The sequence below is a fragment of the Canis lupus genome, chromosome 3 (assembly GCF_048164855.1).
Source record: "Canis lupus baileyi chromosome 3, mCanLup2.hap1, whole genome shotgun sequence".
Taxonomy (NCBI): domain Eukaryota; kingdom Metazoa; phylum Chordata; class Mammalia; order Carnivora; family Canidae; genus Canis; species Canis lupus.
Window position 1 is genome coordinate 59,534,520 of NC_132840.1, and position 16,315 is coordinate 59,550,834.

The following is a 16,315-nucleotide window of genomic DNA, read 5'->3' on the forward strand; positions in this document are numbered from 1 at the left end:
AAATAAATAAAATATTTTAAATAAATAAATAAATAAATAAATAAAATCCTCTTGAATATATTTATTTATATGTGCTACACATCAATGCATTCTAGGTATATGTGAGAAATTAGAAATATTTTTAAACATATACCACACTTTGAAATGATCATGAAATTTTATTAAAGACTTATAAGTTCCATGAAATTTCATTGAAATAGTGATGAGAATGTCTATGAAATTCATAGAAATTATTTCTGTTCTAAATCTAAAAAGAGGACTCATTAAAATCAATAATTGTCAATTCTACATCCACATTAGAATTTCCTGGGGAACTTTAAAATAAAAGTCAATACGTGGACCCCATCCAAATATTAAATCATCAGGACCCAGGTATAGTTATTTCTACAAAACTCTTCCTGTGAACCCTACCGTGTAGGCCACAAGATCACCTGCTATCTGAAGATGAAGCCCTACCAACAGGATACTCACATTAGGGGCACAGAGCTTTCAGGAGCCTCATTCAAGTCCAGTGAAACTTTCAGGGGAAAAATACCCTTTGTAAATAACTATTTTTCAGAATTTCATATACTGTTATAAAACCTTCGGGAAACTCAATAGGCCAAATGGAATATCAATAGCAAAATTTTTTTCTAAGCTATCCCCGTGGCTAGAATAATTAGGTAGTTGCTTTAGGTGTAGAAATTAAAGCAAACACACTTTAGTATAAGTCTTTGTTGGCTCCCTCTTTTTCACTGTAAGGACGACTCCAAGGATAAAGATTAAATATTTATGCTATTTATAGCCGTATTACTCTATTTTCTATGCCAAGGACAATAGGGCTCAGTAGTGTGTTGAATCATTAATTTTGGTGTTTAAAAAGTTCCAAGCTATATAACAATGTTCTTTTTTTTTCTTTCAGAAATTTTGTGATGAAGTTAATCAAATAACAAATTCTGAAACTCTCTCAAGTATAGACAGTCTTGAGGCTGGGGAACGTGAAGAAATATATTTAACACTTAACAAGGAGCCTTCCACATCAAACCAGAAGAATTCTATTTCTCTCAAATCAGTAAATCTGCAATCAACTAATCTAAGCTGCTTTGATGAAGATAAACTGTCATTCTCTAAAACTCAGCATATAAATAATTGGCTCATAAATGTAAATGATCCAAATACTCAGATTGTGACACATCTCTCAGATATTTTAAGTAAACCTAATGTTCTACCTTCTTGTGAATATTTTAATGGTAAAGAGCAAAATCCACCTGTGGAAAGAGTCACAAGTAGTGCTAATAATTCAGTAGCCTTCATGAGTAGTCCACCTATAGTTGTACAAGATGGAAAAAGCAAAGAGGTCTCTGAAAGTAACCTAATGAGAACTGACTCCTCTTCTGGAACATTCAAAAGGGAGAGACCATTTGTTACTGAGAGCCCAGCATTTAAATTCAGCAGAGTCTGGACCACTCCAGATTCTCCAACACGGGAAATAGCTACGTTTTCAGACCAAGGGAACAATTCTGAATCAAGACAAGAAAGTAGAACTACTTCATTTGTACCTATGGCAACACGTATGGTTCTGCCATATAATACACAGTCAGCTAGGCCCTTACAAAAGAGCAATCTACATATAAAAGAAATGGACCCAATGCAGTGTTCTGATAAGTTAAGAGAATTGACAGATATTAAAGATGAGAATTTAAAATATTTTAATTGTAGTAAGGAAGAGTTGCCTTTGTTTTCAGATGATTTTCAAGCTGCCTATATACCTCACAACTCTGGTTCAAATGATAAAAAACACAAAATTGCCCAAACATCAACATTAGTGTCTAATGTAATTTCTAACTGTGACTTAGTCAGTCAGTACAAGAAAATGAAATACAGCATTCATGAGAAAAATGGTGTGAGGTTTCTTAAAAGTATTTTAAAAAAAGAATCTAAATATGAACATAATTGTTTGAAGGCACTAGTCATAAACCAAAGCCTTAAGTTAGGAAATCACAAAGCAGCAGCTATCAGAGACAGTATTGAATTAACAAAAGAAAAAGGTACAGAAATTCCAAAGACTATTAAAAAACTGAGGTGGTTTGATGAAACTGGAGATACAGAAAAAAATGCTGCAGATAGTACTTTGCTGAAGAACAGAATAGAACTGTCCCAACAGTGGTCTCAGCCTTTCCACAGTCCGACTAAAAGTGGAGCTGCCAGCCACATAATTAGAATTCCTGCCTGTGCTGTAAATTGTGCTGATGGGAAGAAGCCCAAGGAGGATTATTCTGCTTCTGAAAGTGTCGCTGCCTTAGGAGAACCTGGAACAGACCATGTACCTCGGAACTGTGTTATGCCTTCGGGTTATAACATGGCTAAACAAGCCTGGCCACCCTCAACACAAGAAGAGAGTCAACCCCCTTTACATAGGGGTAGTTCTAAAGCTCTGAAAGCCAACCCACAGAGGGGTGGTGCCAAAGTCCTTAGAAGAGCGAGGTCTGCTCAAGTGCAGTCTGCCTTCGTGTGTGCAGACAGAAGAGACACTGGCCTTCGGCCCCAGTCCGCAAGCAGAACCAGCACACACCTGCAAGCTCAGGGGAGACTGATTGTGCCTCATCCTCCGCCCAAGTCTCCGTCAGATAGTAGGAGCAGTAAAAATACACAAGTGTCTCCAAGTCGGCCAGTAACACTTGAAGACTCTCAGAACATGATGACACATAACTATTTTCATTCAAAACATGTGCTTCCAACAGAACACAGGTTCCATCAGTGGAATGCAGACAGCAGCTTTCCACCTGCAGGTGTGTGTTCTGACTCTGTGCCTGTGATGCCTTCTCCACCGTATTGTTCTTCTGAGAGCAGAACTGTAGCACAAATGGATGGTCCCAATGGCACTCCTGTGCTGGCCCCACACGATGGGATGTTACTCGGCACCCATAGGTGCCCTGTTTACCAAGAAGGCTATCCCACAGGGACACTTAGGACTGCTCCAGAAGAATCGGTCCCCTTGTGGAAAAGATGGAACAATATTCTGGGTCAAAACAAAAAGGCTGCTGGTAAGAATAAATTTACGTACTTGTATAGATAAACTGTACCATGTTTTAATTCCTGTGAAATTTTTCTTCTTCAAATAGAGCAGCATGCACCCTGTAGATACAATATTAAGTAATGACTTAGCTGCACAAAATCTTCTCTCCCCTAACATTCCATCCTTCTCTAGGTAGCTGCAGCTTCCAAGACAACCACCCAACCTTCGCTCAACTAAATTAGAAACTGCCAGCCTCCATTTTTTTCTGACTTTTCTTGTTACTGTAAGAGAGAGAGGACAAAGAATAGTCTGATTCCTAACCCATATCATTCTGTCATGACATTATCCCAATATTCTAGCCAAAATTTCTGTCAAAATAAGCACAATGAAAAATATTTTTAAATTATTCTAGATATGTAAATAAATGTAGTTATAATGCTTTCTTTTTTCTCTAAAATGTTTATTAAATTGGTAGTTATAAGCTAATGATAGGTGTGCCTAACCCTCCCATTCCCTTTCCAAAACAGTGGCAGCCCTACTTTTATAAAACCTACATGTACGTTGGTTTTCATATGGAGAAAAAATGATGGCATTCCATTAAGCATGTTGAAAATTAGCTCCCTATAGTATGCCATTATCCTTAGTGGTAACTCCTCATGGAGCGCTCTTCCTCTGAGGGAATGGACTAGAAGCCCATAAATGTCCCTGCCAGTAGGAATCAATTGCGTATTGAGAAATAGATACGACTTGGAAAAAAAATCAGTAAAGTGATTCTTTTCTTTCACCAAGGATATGCGTGAATACTATGATGTAAAGAGGAAACTCGTTTAAAATTTAATATTCAAAGTCTTCTTTAGGGCAGCCCTGGTGGCTCAGTGGTTTAGCGCCACCTTCAGCCCAGGGCCTGATCCTGGGGACCCGGGATCAAGTCCCACGTCGGGCTCCTTGCATGGAGCCTGCTTCTCCCTCTGCCTGTGTCTCTGCCTCTGTCTCTCTCATGAATAAATAAATAAATAATCCTTTTTAAAAAGTCTTCTTTAATTAGACTGAGATTTTAAGGACAAGGGGCTTTTGTTGTAATTTATCACTGTCTCCCCAGGTCCTGGCACTTAACAACTCACCCACACTTTTCTCAGATTGAATGGATCTAAGTCGTATTAGCAGATGGGAAGCTAAATGCAAAGACTCTAATCTAAAAACTTTCAGTACTTATCTACAAAAATCTAGATGGTTTTTCTTTTCATTGTTTCTTCTTTTTTTTTTTAAGATTTTATTTATTCATGAGAGACACAGAGAGAGAGAGAGAAAGGCAGAGACACAGGCAGAGGGAGAAGCAGGCTCCATGCACTGGGAGCCCGACGTGGGATTCGATCCCGGGTCTCCAGGATCGCGCCCTGGGCCAAAGGCAGGCGCCAAACCGCTGCGCCACCCAGGGATCCCGCTTAAAAAATTTTTAAAAAATAATGCTTTGCTTAGTTTCAGGTCAATTACTTCATTTCATATACCATTCATATACCATTATTAGCTAATATCTCAAGGTACAATATGCATTTAGGATGAGGTTTATTTTTATAATTTGATAATTTTTCAATTTGTGTCTCTAACTTTGTTATAAATATGATACTGTCACTGTCATTTTGTGGCAAAGAGTTTATAAGGAGAATAAAAAATAAATCACCTTTTTCTTATTTACCTGTATTTGTGTTATTAGTTTTATCTTTAATCTGTAGTTTTGCAAGAATATGAGGAGTTCTTGCAGAAAAATACTTGTTTTATTATAAGATAATTGACATATTACATTATGTAAGTTTAAGGTGTATACTGTGTGATTTGATACATTTATGTATTGCAATATGGTTACTACCGTAGCTAGCCAACACCTCCATTGATCACATAATTGTCATTTATCTGTTGTGGTGAGAACATTTAGGATCTAGTCTCTTAGCAGCTTTGAAGTATATGATGCAGTATTGTTGAGTATAATCATGATGCAGAGCACAGAACTCCAGAACATACTCATCTTCTACTACAAGTTTGAACTGTGACCAACATCTCAATTCCTGCACCCTGGAACCACTCACTCTTCAACAGTTTCCACTAGTTCAGCCTTTTAAATTTTTGTTAAGTAGGCACCATGCTCAACATAGGGCTTTAATTCCCAACCCTGAGATTAAGAGCTCCATACTTTACCAACTGAGCCAGTCAGGGGCCCCTAGTATAGCTTTTTTAGATTCCACACATAAGTGATATCATACAGTGTTTGTCTTTGTGTGACTTGCTTCACTCAACATAATACCCTCAAGTCCCATCCATGTTGTCACAAATGGCGGAACCATCTTTCTTGTGGCAGAATAATATTCTACGGTTTATAGAAACCATGTCTTCTTTATTCATTCATCCATTGATGGACACTTAGGTTTCTATACCTCGGCTACTATTAATAGCAAACAGCAGAAAAGTACGTACATACCTCATAAACTCTGTATTTGGCAGATGACTGAATAATCAATTTAACTTTCCTAAGGAGATAGCATTGAAAAAAAAAAAAAGGAAATAGCATTGCTGTGAAAACAAGTTAAATCATAAAATATTAGCAGTAGAAGGAACTTCTACATCATCTTGTCTCGGGATCTGCAAACTGCCTACAGTACAGTAGGTGTACAGTACATTAATTGAACACTTCCATACAACCCTGGGGCTCATCACAGGTGTGCTCCTTCATCCCCATCACCCATCTAGCCATCCCCCCCACCCCCACCCTCTGGTGACCATCAGTGTGTTCTCTGCAGTCAAGGGTCTATTTCTTGATTTGCCTCTCTCTCTAAGAATGTTTTTAATTAGTCATATAAAAAGGATAGAAAAACAATAAAAAAAATCCATACACCCATTATAATTCACCTTAAATGATAAAACATTGTGCATACAATGGAAGCACTACAAAAGTGTCTTTTTAGACTTCCATTTTGTGAGAACTCATTCAGATGCTATGAGATGGCCATAAATCTACTTACCAGGCACATATGAAGTTCAATACATTACAGGAGGCCAGAGAGCACTCATGAATGATACCATTGCCAGTCTCACATGTAGTTCCTCTAGGAAAACTCGATTTACTGTATGCAAAGTACAGTCACCTACTTTGCAAACCAACAAGGGTGCCAGCATCAACCATATATGAACATAGTGAAGTTTAATATCTAATTGTTTGACAATAAATACAAATTGGAATTCTAGTATGTTCTTCCTGCAGAGCAGTGATCTGTTCTACCTTTCCTCCTAGTGTTCTAGAGCACATTTGGAGGTCACTGGTCTAAACTATAAACTCCTCAGAAGCAGAGATTTTGTTTAGTTCATTATTGTAACTATTTGGTGCATAGTACATATAACAGAAGCGCATGAAGAGTTTTCTGACTGTATGAATGAAATTTAGGGTTTTCTGTGATGTGTGAAGGTAACTCGTAAGTTTGTACATATAATGTATTAATTTTGACATTTTGTTGGCATTAAGATTCTACTGTGGTAAGAAGAAAACGAATTGCTGAAAATAAGCAGAGAAGCCTTTTAGAACAGAAAAGACAAAACTCTGGATCTGTAGGAAAGAAGTACAATGAGCAAATGAATGTAAGTGTGATATTAGTAACAATGTGTATTCAGTAGTGAAAAATTGCTTGGAAAACAGAATGTTCTCAAACACTGTGCTTTTGCTGTAAAGTGTGGACCACAGCATGAATCCCTACGCTAGGAACTTACTGTACTTATTTGCTATATTCTATCTGCCTATATGATCAATTACTAATGAAGATTTTAAACCAACCTTAACAAATTACCATTCTTTCATGTATTATTTATATTCAGCTCTGGAATACAAACATGTTATTCACAACAATGTTTTTAAGTATACATTAAAAAAGAAAAAAGAAAGACAAGCAAGTTAGAGCCCTGGATAGAGTGAGTGTATCCAGGGCTCTAACTTGCTTGTCTTTCTTTTTAGACAAGACTAATCAAGACAAGACTTTTTAGATTAAGACTAATCTAGTTCATGTTCAAATATCCTCTATGCTCTATGATCTAAGCTCCCTGGAAGATATGGCAAGAGGAAGGTAGGATGATGAGGTGCATATTCTCGAGGTCATTGATGTTGGTAGGATGTTGTTTGAAGGGCCGTGTGGGAAGAGAGGTTCCCCTGAGGCCCTTCTGTGGGGTACCTGGAGTTGGGGATGGATAGACTCCTCTTCACAGTCCACATGGCTGTTCAAGATAGTGATGGTTAGTAAAAGTCGAAAGCTTAAGAAAAGTAATTTTTAAATTAATGGAGGTCATCCGTAAGAGCTAAATGACCTAACTATGACATTTTCTGGTGGTCTAACCTCATCCAAGTATTGAATTTAAAATATAAAACATGTAGATGGATGAGTAAATAGTATTTCATTTGGAATTTCTACTTTAAGTAGCACTTTTGAGTTTTTGATAGCAGTGGAATGACTGCCTTATGGAGAATTTATATCCAACTTCTGAGCTGAGGATTCTATGATTTATATATTGTAAGAACTATTCATTGTTTTATATAGATGGGATTTTTAATGTGGAGGAAACTCACCCAAGAAGGATTTTTAACAGTAAGACAGAAGTCAGTGAGTTCTGTAGGATGTGAATTAGCTGCCCCCAGCATCTAATTAACCAGATATTAGCGCTTCCTCAGCAGTGCAAGTTCTGCCTTCCACCCCCATGTTCAGAGCAGCATCCGCAATCCGTCAAGTGAACAAGCATTTCATTTTATTCGTATATTTTATTTTTTTAAGATTTATTTATTTATTTATGGTAGACATATATAGAGAGAGGCAGAGACACAGGCAGAGGGACAGGCAGGCTCCATGCCGGGAGCCCGACGCGGGACCGATCCCAGGACTCCAGGATCGTGCCCCCGGCCAAAGGCAGGCGCCAAACCGCTGAACCACCCCGGGATCCCCTTATTCGTATATTTTAAATGCTAAAGCAATATACAGTTAGAACAACAAACGAAAAGGAACTGTTAAATTGGTAAACTCATGCGTACCGTCCTGGTTCCCACCATGCCCGCCTCCCTGCCCCCACCGTTCACGGCCCCCTGTGCCCTCTCCAGTGTAGCCCACCCCAGGCGCACCTGCTTCAGTGCCCTACACCCTCGTGCTGGCTTTGGAATGGCCGCGGTCACCACGGGAAGTTTAACTTTCTCTGCCCTCTTGATTTTAACCGAGGAGCCTCCTCAGGGTCCAGTTCCTATTGGGAGCTTTCCAGCCCACGACAATCCCTGCCCGGCAGTCAGGGCAGGGGACCCCCAGTCTCTGGTGGAGGCCACAGTGACCGAGGCCGGGACAGTGCTAGCCTGGTCCCCCAACAATCTGGAGCAGCGCTGCCACACCCGAGCGCCAAGGGAAAGGGTTGCGTGCCCCGGGTTGGGGCGTCCTGGCCTCCAGGGCGTTGGGGCAGCACCAGCTCTTCTGCAAGCCTGGCCTCCTGGGGTCCCTGGCCTCGTGGGGGCCCCGCCTGCGGTGACAATGTAAACCCACCAGCTTATAGACCTTACTTACCGTCAGTGTTTGCCAGCCCTTGAACTAGCACTCTAACTTCCTTCTTCCAATATCCAAGGTAACACTGCAACCTGAACATTTTCCAAAATCCACATAAAACATTTTTTTAAATACTGAGTTACCCTAGAAAGGACTTATTCCAGGAATTCTTGATTTCTGCTTTGTTTTTTTTAATAAATTAATTTTTTATTGGTGTTCAATTTACCAACATACAGAATAACACCCAGTGCTCATCCCATCAAGTGCCCCCCTCAATGCCCGTCATCCATTCACCCCCACCCCCCCGCCCTCCTCCGCTTCCACCACCCCTAGTTCGTTTCCCAGAGTTAGGAGTCTTTCATGTTCTGTCTCCCTTTCTGATATTTCCCACTCATTTCTTCTCCCTTCCCTTCTATTCCCTTTCACTATTATTTATATTCCCCAAATGAATGAGAACATACACTGTTTGTCCTTCTCCGATTGACTTACTTCACTCAGCATAATACCCTCCAGTTCCATCCACGTTGAAGCAAATGGTGGGTATTTGTCGTTTCTAATGGCTGAGGAATATTCCATTGTATACATAGACCACATCTTCTTTATCCATTCATCTTTCTATGGACACCGAGGCTCCTTCCACAGTTTGGCTATTGTGGACATTGCTGCTAGAAACATCGGGGTGCAGGTGTCCCGGCGTTTCATTGCATCTGAATCTTTGGGGTAAATCCCCAACAGTGCAATTGCTGGGTCATAGGGCAGGTCTATTTTTAACTCTTTGAGTAACCTCCACACAGTTTTCCAGAGTGGCTGCACCAGTTCACATTCCCACCAACAGTGCAGGAGGGTTCCCTTTTCTCCGCATCCTCTCCAACATTTCTTGTTTCCTGCCTTGTTTTTTTTTATTTTTTTATTTTTTATTTTTTATTGGTGTTCAATTTACTAACTTACAGAATAACCCCCAGTGCCCGTCACCCATTCACTCCCACCCCCTGCCCTCCTCCCCTTCTACCACCCCTAGTTCGTTTCCCAGAGTTAGCAGTCTTTACGTTCTGTCTCCCTTTCTGATATTTCCCACCCACTTCTTCTCCCTTCCCTTATATTCCCTTTCACTATTATTTATATTCCCCAAATGAATGAGAACATATAATGTTTGTCCTTCTCCGACTGACTTACTTCATTCAGCTAATACCCTCCAGTTCCATCCACGTTGAAGCAAATGGTGGGTATTTGTCATTTCTAATAGCTGAGTAATATTCCATTGTATACATAAACCACATCTTCTTTATCCATTCATCTTTCGTTGGACACCGAGGCTCCTTCCACAGTTTGGCTATCGTGGCCATTGCTGCTGTAAACATCGGGGTGCAGGTGTCCCGGCGTTTCATTGCATTTGTATCTTTGGGGTAAATCCCCAACAGTGCAATTGCTGGGTCGTAGGGCAGGTATATTTTTAACTCTTTGAGGAACCTCCACACAGTTTTCCAGAGTGGCTGCACCAGTTCACATTCCCACCAACAGTGCAAGAGGGTTCCCTTTTCTCCGCGTCCTCTCCAACATTTGTGGTTTCCTGCCTTGTTAATGTTCCCCATTCTCACTGGTGTGAGGTGGTATCTCATTGTGGTTTTGATTTGTATTTCCCTGATGGCAAGTGATGCAGAGCATTTTCTCATATGCATGTTGCCATGTCTGTGTCTTCCTCTGTGAGATTTCTCTTCATGTCTTTTGCCCATTTCATGATTGGATTGTTTGTTTCTTTGGTGTTGAGTTTAATAAGTTCTTTATAGATATTGGAAACTAGCCCTTTATCTGATATGTCATTTGCACTGTCTTCTCCCATTCTGTAGGTTGTCTTTTAGTTTTGTTGACTGTATCTTTGCTGTGCAAAAGCTTCTTATCTTGATGAAGTCCCAATAGTTCATTTTTGCTTTTGTTTCTTTTGCCTTCGTGGATGTATCTTGCAAGAAGTTACTGTGGCCAAGTTCAAAAAGGGTGTTGCCTGTGGATTTCTGCTTTGATACAGGTTTCATGAGCCGTGATAACTGAAACTATGTAGAGTGCATATTTATTTTTACTAAAACTATATGGAGTGCATATTTATTTTTACTAAATGTATAATCATGAACTTTTAAATATGGAGATATATTCTGATGTACTATTATATTTTTGTAGAATTTTGGACAAAGTGTCCAGCCAAGTTCAAGTGAGCCAAAACAGACTATAAGGGGTACTTCTCATGGTAAAGAAGGTATGTGTCAGTTTAAGGTTTTTCTCTGAGCTTTGTTCCCAGCGATTTCACTGCTCTGTGGGCTTTCCCAAGTCTGTTCACACTAGGTGACCGGTAGACTGTGTGGGATTCAAGCTCCCCTTACCCTGCACATTTACACTGTTGCCAGGTTTTTTATTCTAAATAATGATGTATTGAACATCTTTCTACATGAAGCTTTCCCCTGACTTTTCGATCATGTCCATAAGATGGAGATTCCAAGAATTAAAATCACAGTATTTGATATGTCATTGGCACCTAAATAAGGATTTGTTGAATGAAATTCTATGTATTAAGTGATTACTGGATCAGAGGAAATAGGCATTGTTATAGCTCCTTTTACAGATTCTAAAGTATTTTCCTGAGCAATACCATTTAAAACTTTTCTAGGGTGTATGCCAACTTGAGGTAGAATTATTTCTATGATTTGCTTACATGGCAGGCAAAGAAATTCTGTTATATTAGTTTTGAATTATATATCTTTTATAAAAATATGCTTAGTTGTTTATGTATCTTTACTTTTGGTGAATTGGTCCTTCATATTGTTTTTTCCTTTAGATATTGGAGTTTTGGTATTTTCTTACTGATTTCTGCAAATTCTTTAAATATCAAGGGTTCTATTCTTCATATTAATTGCACATGTTTTTATTTCTTTATTATTTATGTTTTACTCCACTTATATGTTTACATTTAGAAGCCTTCCTTTTTTTTTCATTCAACAAACAATCAAGGGATGTCTGGGTGGCTCAGTGGTTGAGCATCTGCCTTCGGCTCAGGGTGTGATCCCCAGTCACAGGATCAAGTCCTGCATCAGGCTCCCCACAGGAACCTACTTCTCTCTCTGCCTGTGTCTCTGCCTCTCTCTCTATCTCTCATGAATAAATAAATAAAATCTTAAAACAACAACAACAAATGAGAGCTAATTTCCCACCTACAACTAGATATTGGATATACAGTAATGCACAAAACACACACAAGTCTTGCCTTTCAAAAACTTAAAGTCTGTTAGGGAAGACTGCCCTTAAATAATTAACTTCTCTTATAGTCTTAGTGATTCTCCATTACTTTTAAGACTAAAGAACCTTCCCAACACAGAAATTCAGAAGCATTTCTTCCTTTCTCCTCTAGATTGCTTTAATGGTTTCATTCATTAAATTAAATTTTTAAAATTTCCTTTGAATTTGTTCAAATGGATGATTTAAAAGAACACTGCAAATAGATTCTTTAATAAGCAACATACTAATTTATTGAGTCATCTGTCCCTGCCCTCAAGACTTTGATGCTTCTTTGACATATGTTAAATTCCTGTACCTATCTGGGTCTATTCCTACGCTTTCAGTTCTTTTCAGCTCATTGTCTGGTTTTCTAACATTTCCTTAAATTCCTTTTCTTTTACTCTTTTATTTATAATTTATCTTGATTGTTATTATAAAGGCAATCTACCTTCTCTTTGAACTACCAATGAATAACAAACCTACTACACAAACATAATCTAAACTTGATGTGTTTTTCCTTTAGCTCAGGATTTTCATTGCCTTACTGCCATCATTTTGAATTTCTGTTTTTTAAACAGAGATGGAAAACTATTAGATATAGATAATGCTGATAAATAAAGTGCAAAGTAATAGAACATTTACTGGGTTTCTATTTGAAAAACATGTCAGTTAAGTAGGTATAAGATCCCAAAGACAAAGGATCAAAGAATAATTAATGTAGAATTTCTGTAGTTTCAGATAGTACTTCTCAGTTTTTGATGGCTGAAAACCTAGTGAGAGCTTCAGTGCCTGAGGATGAAATTCTTACTGTCATGAATAGCAAGCAGCTACAGAAACCAAATCTAGCTTTAAATAAGACCCAGTCATTCAACATCTGTGCACGCTCAGCCAAAGAACAGAAGATCCTACAGTCCCTCAGTCGTCTCAGTGAGAGGTTATACTGTAAGTATGGAAGAACACCTTTTACAAGAAATGTTATATTTTGTACTTAGACTATTTTAATTTAAAATTTAATTTAATTTAATTTAGAGATGCCTGGGTGGCTCAGTGGTTGAGCATCTCCCTTCGGCTCGGGACATGATCCAGAGGTCCTAGGATCGAGTCCCAATCAGGCTCCCCACAGGAAGCCTGCTTCTCCCTCTGCCTGTGTCTCTGCCTCTCCCTCTATGTCTCTCATGAGTAAATAAATAAAATCTTTTTAAAAATGTTTTAAAAAAATGTTTAAACATTTTTAAAAAGATTTTAATTTACAAATTGGAAATAATGTATCCAGATTATTAGCTATTTAAATCAAGTATGTGACAATTAAAAATATACTTGAGTAGGGGTGCCTGAGTGGCTCAGTTGGTTATATAACACTCTTGATTTCAGCTCAGGTTGTGATCTCAGGGTCGTGAGACTGAGCCCCTCATCAGGCTCCTCACTCAGTGGGGAGTCTGCTTGAGGATTCTCTCTTGCCCTCTCCCCTTCCCCCCATTCACACACACATTCTCTCTCCCTCTCTCTATAATAAATAAATAAATAAATAAATAAATAAATAAATAAATAAATAAATAAATAAATAAATTTTTATGTCCATATTATATATATTTGCATATACCTTACTATTTCACATATACCATATTTATGTCATTTATGATGATGTCAGTTTCTTTAACAGGCTTATCTATCTTTTAGTGATGTATAAATACACTTCCATCTCAGCAATGCGACAGGCTAGGTAGCTTTAGTGACCATCCATCGAAAACAACCGTAAATTCTGAATTAAGTACTTTTAAAAATCTTAAATATAACAGGGACACCTGGGTGGCTCAGCAGTGGGGCGTTTGCTTTCGGCTCAGGGCATGATCCTAGGATCTGGGATCGGGTCCTACCTCAGGCTCCCTGCAGGAAGCTGGCTTCTCCCTCTGCCTGTGTCTCTGCCTCTCTCTGTCTCTCATGAATAAATAAATGCAACCTTTAAAAAAGGAAAAACTTAAATATAACATTAGCTGGTTAGAATATAAGCAATTCTTTTGGGTGGGGGGCGAGTGGAGAGAGAGAATCTTAAGCTGACTCCACACTCAGCACAGAGCCCAACGTGGGGCTTGATCTCACAACACTGAGATGACTTGAGCAGAAATCAAGAGTCAGACACTTAACTGACTGAGCCACCCAGGTGCCCTGAATATAAGGAATTCTAAGACCAGGAACTGAATACAGATAAAAACCCAGAAAGTTAAGGAAAATGCTGTAGCTGGCTGTTGTCTTGTGGATATTTATTTAACCCACACACTTTGCTTTTCATGGCTTCACAGATAAAGAAACAGGATACAAAGCCCTGATGGGTAGTCTCCAGAAGATCCTCACCCCATAACGTTGCGCCTCCCAAGGAGCTACACCATACAGTTATATACCCAGGGACCAAGAGGGCTGGGAAAAGCTTCCATATCTGAGTTTCGGGATTGAGCAGATGACAGAGAAAGATGTGCAAGCTTTTCCACCGCCCTCTGTCTCGTGTGTATCTGTGTAGGATGTGGCACATTTTCTTTTCTTTTTTTTTTTTAAGATTTTATTTATTTATTAATAAGAGACCCAGAGAGAGAGAGAAAGGCGCAGAGACACACACAGGCAGAGGGAGAAGGAGGCTCCATGCAAGGAGCCCGACGTGGGACCCGATCCCAGGACTCCAGGATCACTCCCAGGTCCGAAGGCAGGCGCTAAACCACTGAGCCACCCAGGGATCCCCTGTGGCACATTTTCTATGAGATTTTGTTAATAGCAAATCCTTACCAAAGGCAATTCTAAAGAATGCATTTCAGCAGACCAGAAGTAATCTCAGTCTGAGAGGGTAAATTTGAGCAAATGTCATGTAAAACAAACGTTAATAAAGTCATGTGTGTTTCAGAAAGAAAAACATTAGCCTATTAAAATAAATACCTATTAAGAATAGTGTATTCGTTGGGAGAACAAAAATGATACTAGGTTAGTAGGATTCTTCTTAAGGAATTTGGTACAGTTTAACCTTTTTCTATTTGAGTATAACTAACATACAGTGTTATATTAGTTTCAGGTGTTCAATATACTGGTTCCACCTTGTGCACATCACTCAGTGCTCATCATCATAAATGCCCTCCTCCATCCCCATTGCTTGCTTCCCCGTTGCACTGCCCACCTGCCCTCAGGCCACCAGCAGCTTGTTTTCCATAGTTCAGTCTGTTTCTTGGTTTGTCTCTTTTTTTCTTTGCTTATTTGTTTTGTCTCTTAAATTTCACATATGAGTGAAATTTACAGTATTTGTCTTTCTCTGACTTATTTCACATAGCATGATACTCCCTTGGTCAGATTAACTTTAGATAGTGGTAGAGGAAGTATGCTTCTGATAGTTACAAGGGTCACATGTAAAGGACTAGAAATAGAGTATACAATTTTCAAACTGGTTAAGGAGAAAAGTGGCATGCAAAAAAAAAAAGTCAAATTGATCCATGATAAGAACAGAAGAGAGTGAAAAATAAACATAGAAGACATAGGATAAACAGAAAAACTGTGCTATAAAATGGTATATACAAATGTTCTGACAATGAATGTATGTGGATTATATGCTACATTTAAAAGATCTTTTAGGGGTGCCTGGGTGGCTCAGTCGGTGAAGCATCTGCCTTCAGCTCAGGTCATGATCTCAAGGTTCTGGGATAGAGTCCCACGTGGGGCTCAGCTGGGAGTCTACTTCTCTCACTCTGCTGTTCCCATTGTGCTCTCTCTTTCACACACTCTCTCTCTCAAATAATTAAAATATTTAAATAAATATCTTTTTAAAATTTATATTTTATAACATTATATTTTGTTTATAAACACTATATTTAAAACATAAGGATATAGAATAGCTGAAAATAAAAAAGATGGAAAATACCAAGCAAATTCTAACCAAAGGAAAATTAGTTTCAATGTATTATTATCAAACAAAATTGACGATAAAGCAGAAAGCATGCATTAGTAGACATAAAGAGGATCATGATGATCAAAGCTTTAATTCAGGAGAAATATATAAAACATTTTCATTTTATATGCATTTAAAAACATGCCTCAAAATATCTAAAATATGTTTTAGCCATGGTGGGAGATTTCTTTTTTTACATTGCTAGGAATTGATAGAAAAAACAGACTAGATAGTTTGAACACCAATAAAAAATAAATTTATTTTAAAAAAAAGAAAAAACAGACTAGATAGAAAAAAAGAAATGAAATAGATGTGTAAGAATCAAACATGATTAACAAACTTGATTAAAGGGACACATTCTTTACAAATATACATAGAATATGTATTAAAATGAGCCATATACTATACCATAAAACAAGCCTGAAACATTTCAAAGGATTGGAGTTTTGCACAGACTCTGACCACAATGCAATTTAGCTAAAAATGAATAACAAAAAGATAACCATTAACAAGTACATTTCTGGGCACCCAGGTGGCTCAGTCAGTTAAGCATCTGACTCTTGATTTTTGGCTCAGGTCATGATCTCAGTCTCATGACCT

General features: G+C 38.5%; 2 protein-coding genes across 15 annotated transcripts in view; one reads left to right on the forward strand and one right to left on the reverse strand.

The window, feature by feature from the left end:
- The window catches only part of ANGPTL5 (angiopoietin like 5), a 132,034-nt gene that overhangs the window by 85,538 nt on the left and 30,181 nt on the right, over positions 1–16,315 (reverse strand). The gene's annotated exons all lie outside the window — the stretch shown is intronic.
- Positions 1–16,315, forward strand: part of CEP126 (centrosomal protein 126) — a 97,497-nt gene that overhangs the window by 66,416 nt on the left and 14,766 nt on the right. For 5 of the 14 annotated variants that reach the window (XM_072821715.1, XM_072821714.1, XM_072821726.1 and 2 more), the window contains 4 exons: positions 902–3,023; positions 6,504–6,616; positions 10,711–10,786; positions 12,532–12,741. In XM_072821715.1, coding sequence (XP_072677816.1) covers positions 902–3,023; positions 6,504–6,616; positions 10,711–10,786; positions 12,532–12,741 — 2,521 coding nt within the window. Of the gene's footprint in view, positions 1–901; positions 3,024–6,503; positions 6,617–10,710; positions 10,787–12,531; positions 12,742–16,315 lie in introns of those variants that run through there. The other 9 variants (XM_072821719.1, XM_072821718.1, XM_072821722.1 and 6 more) reach the window with 7 other exon arrangements.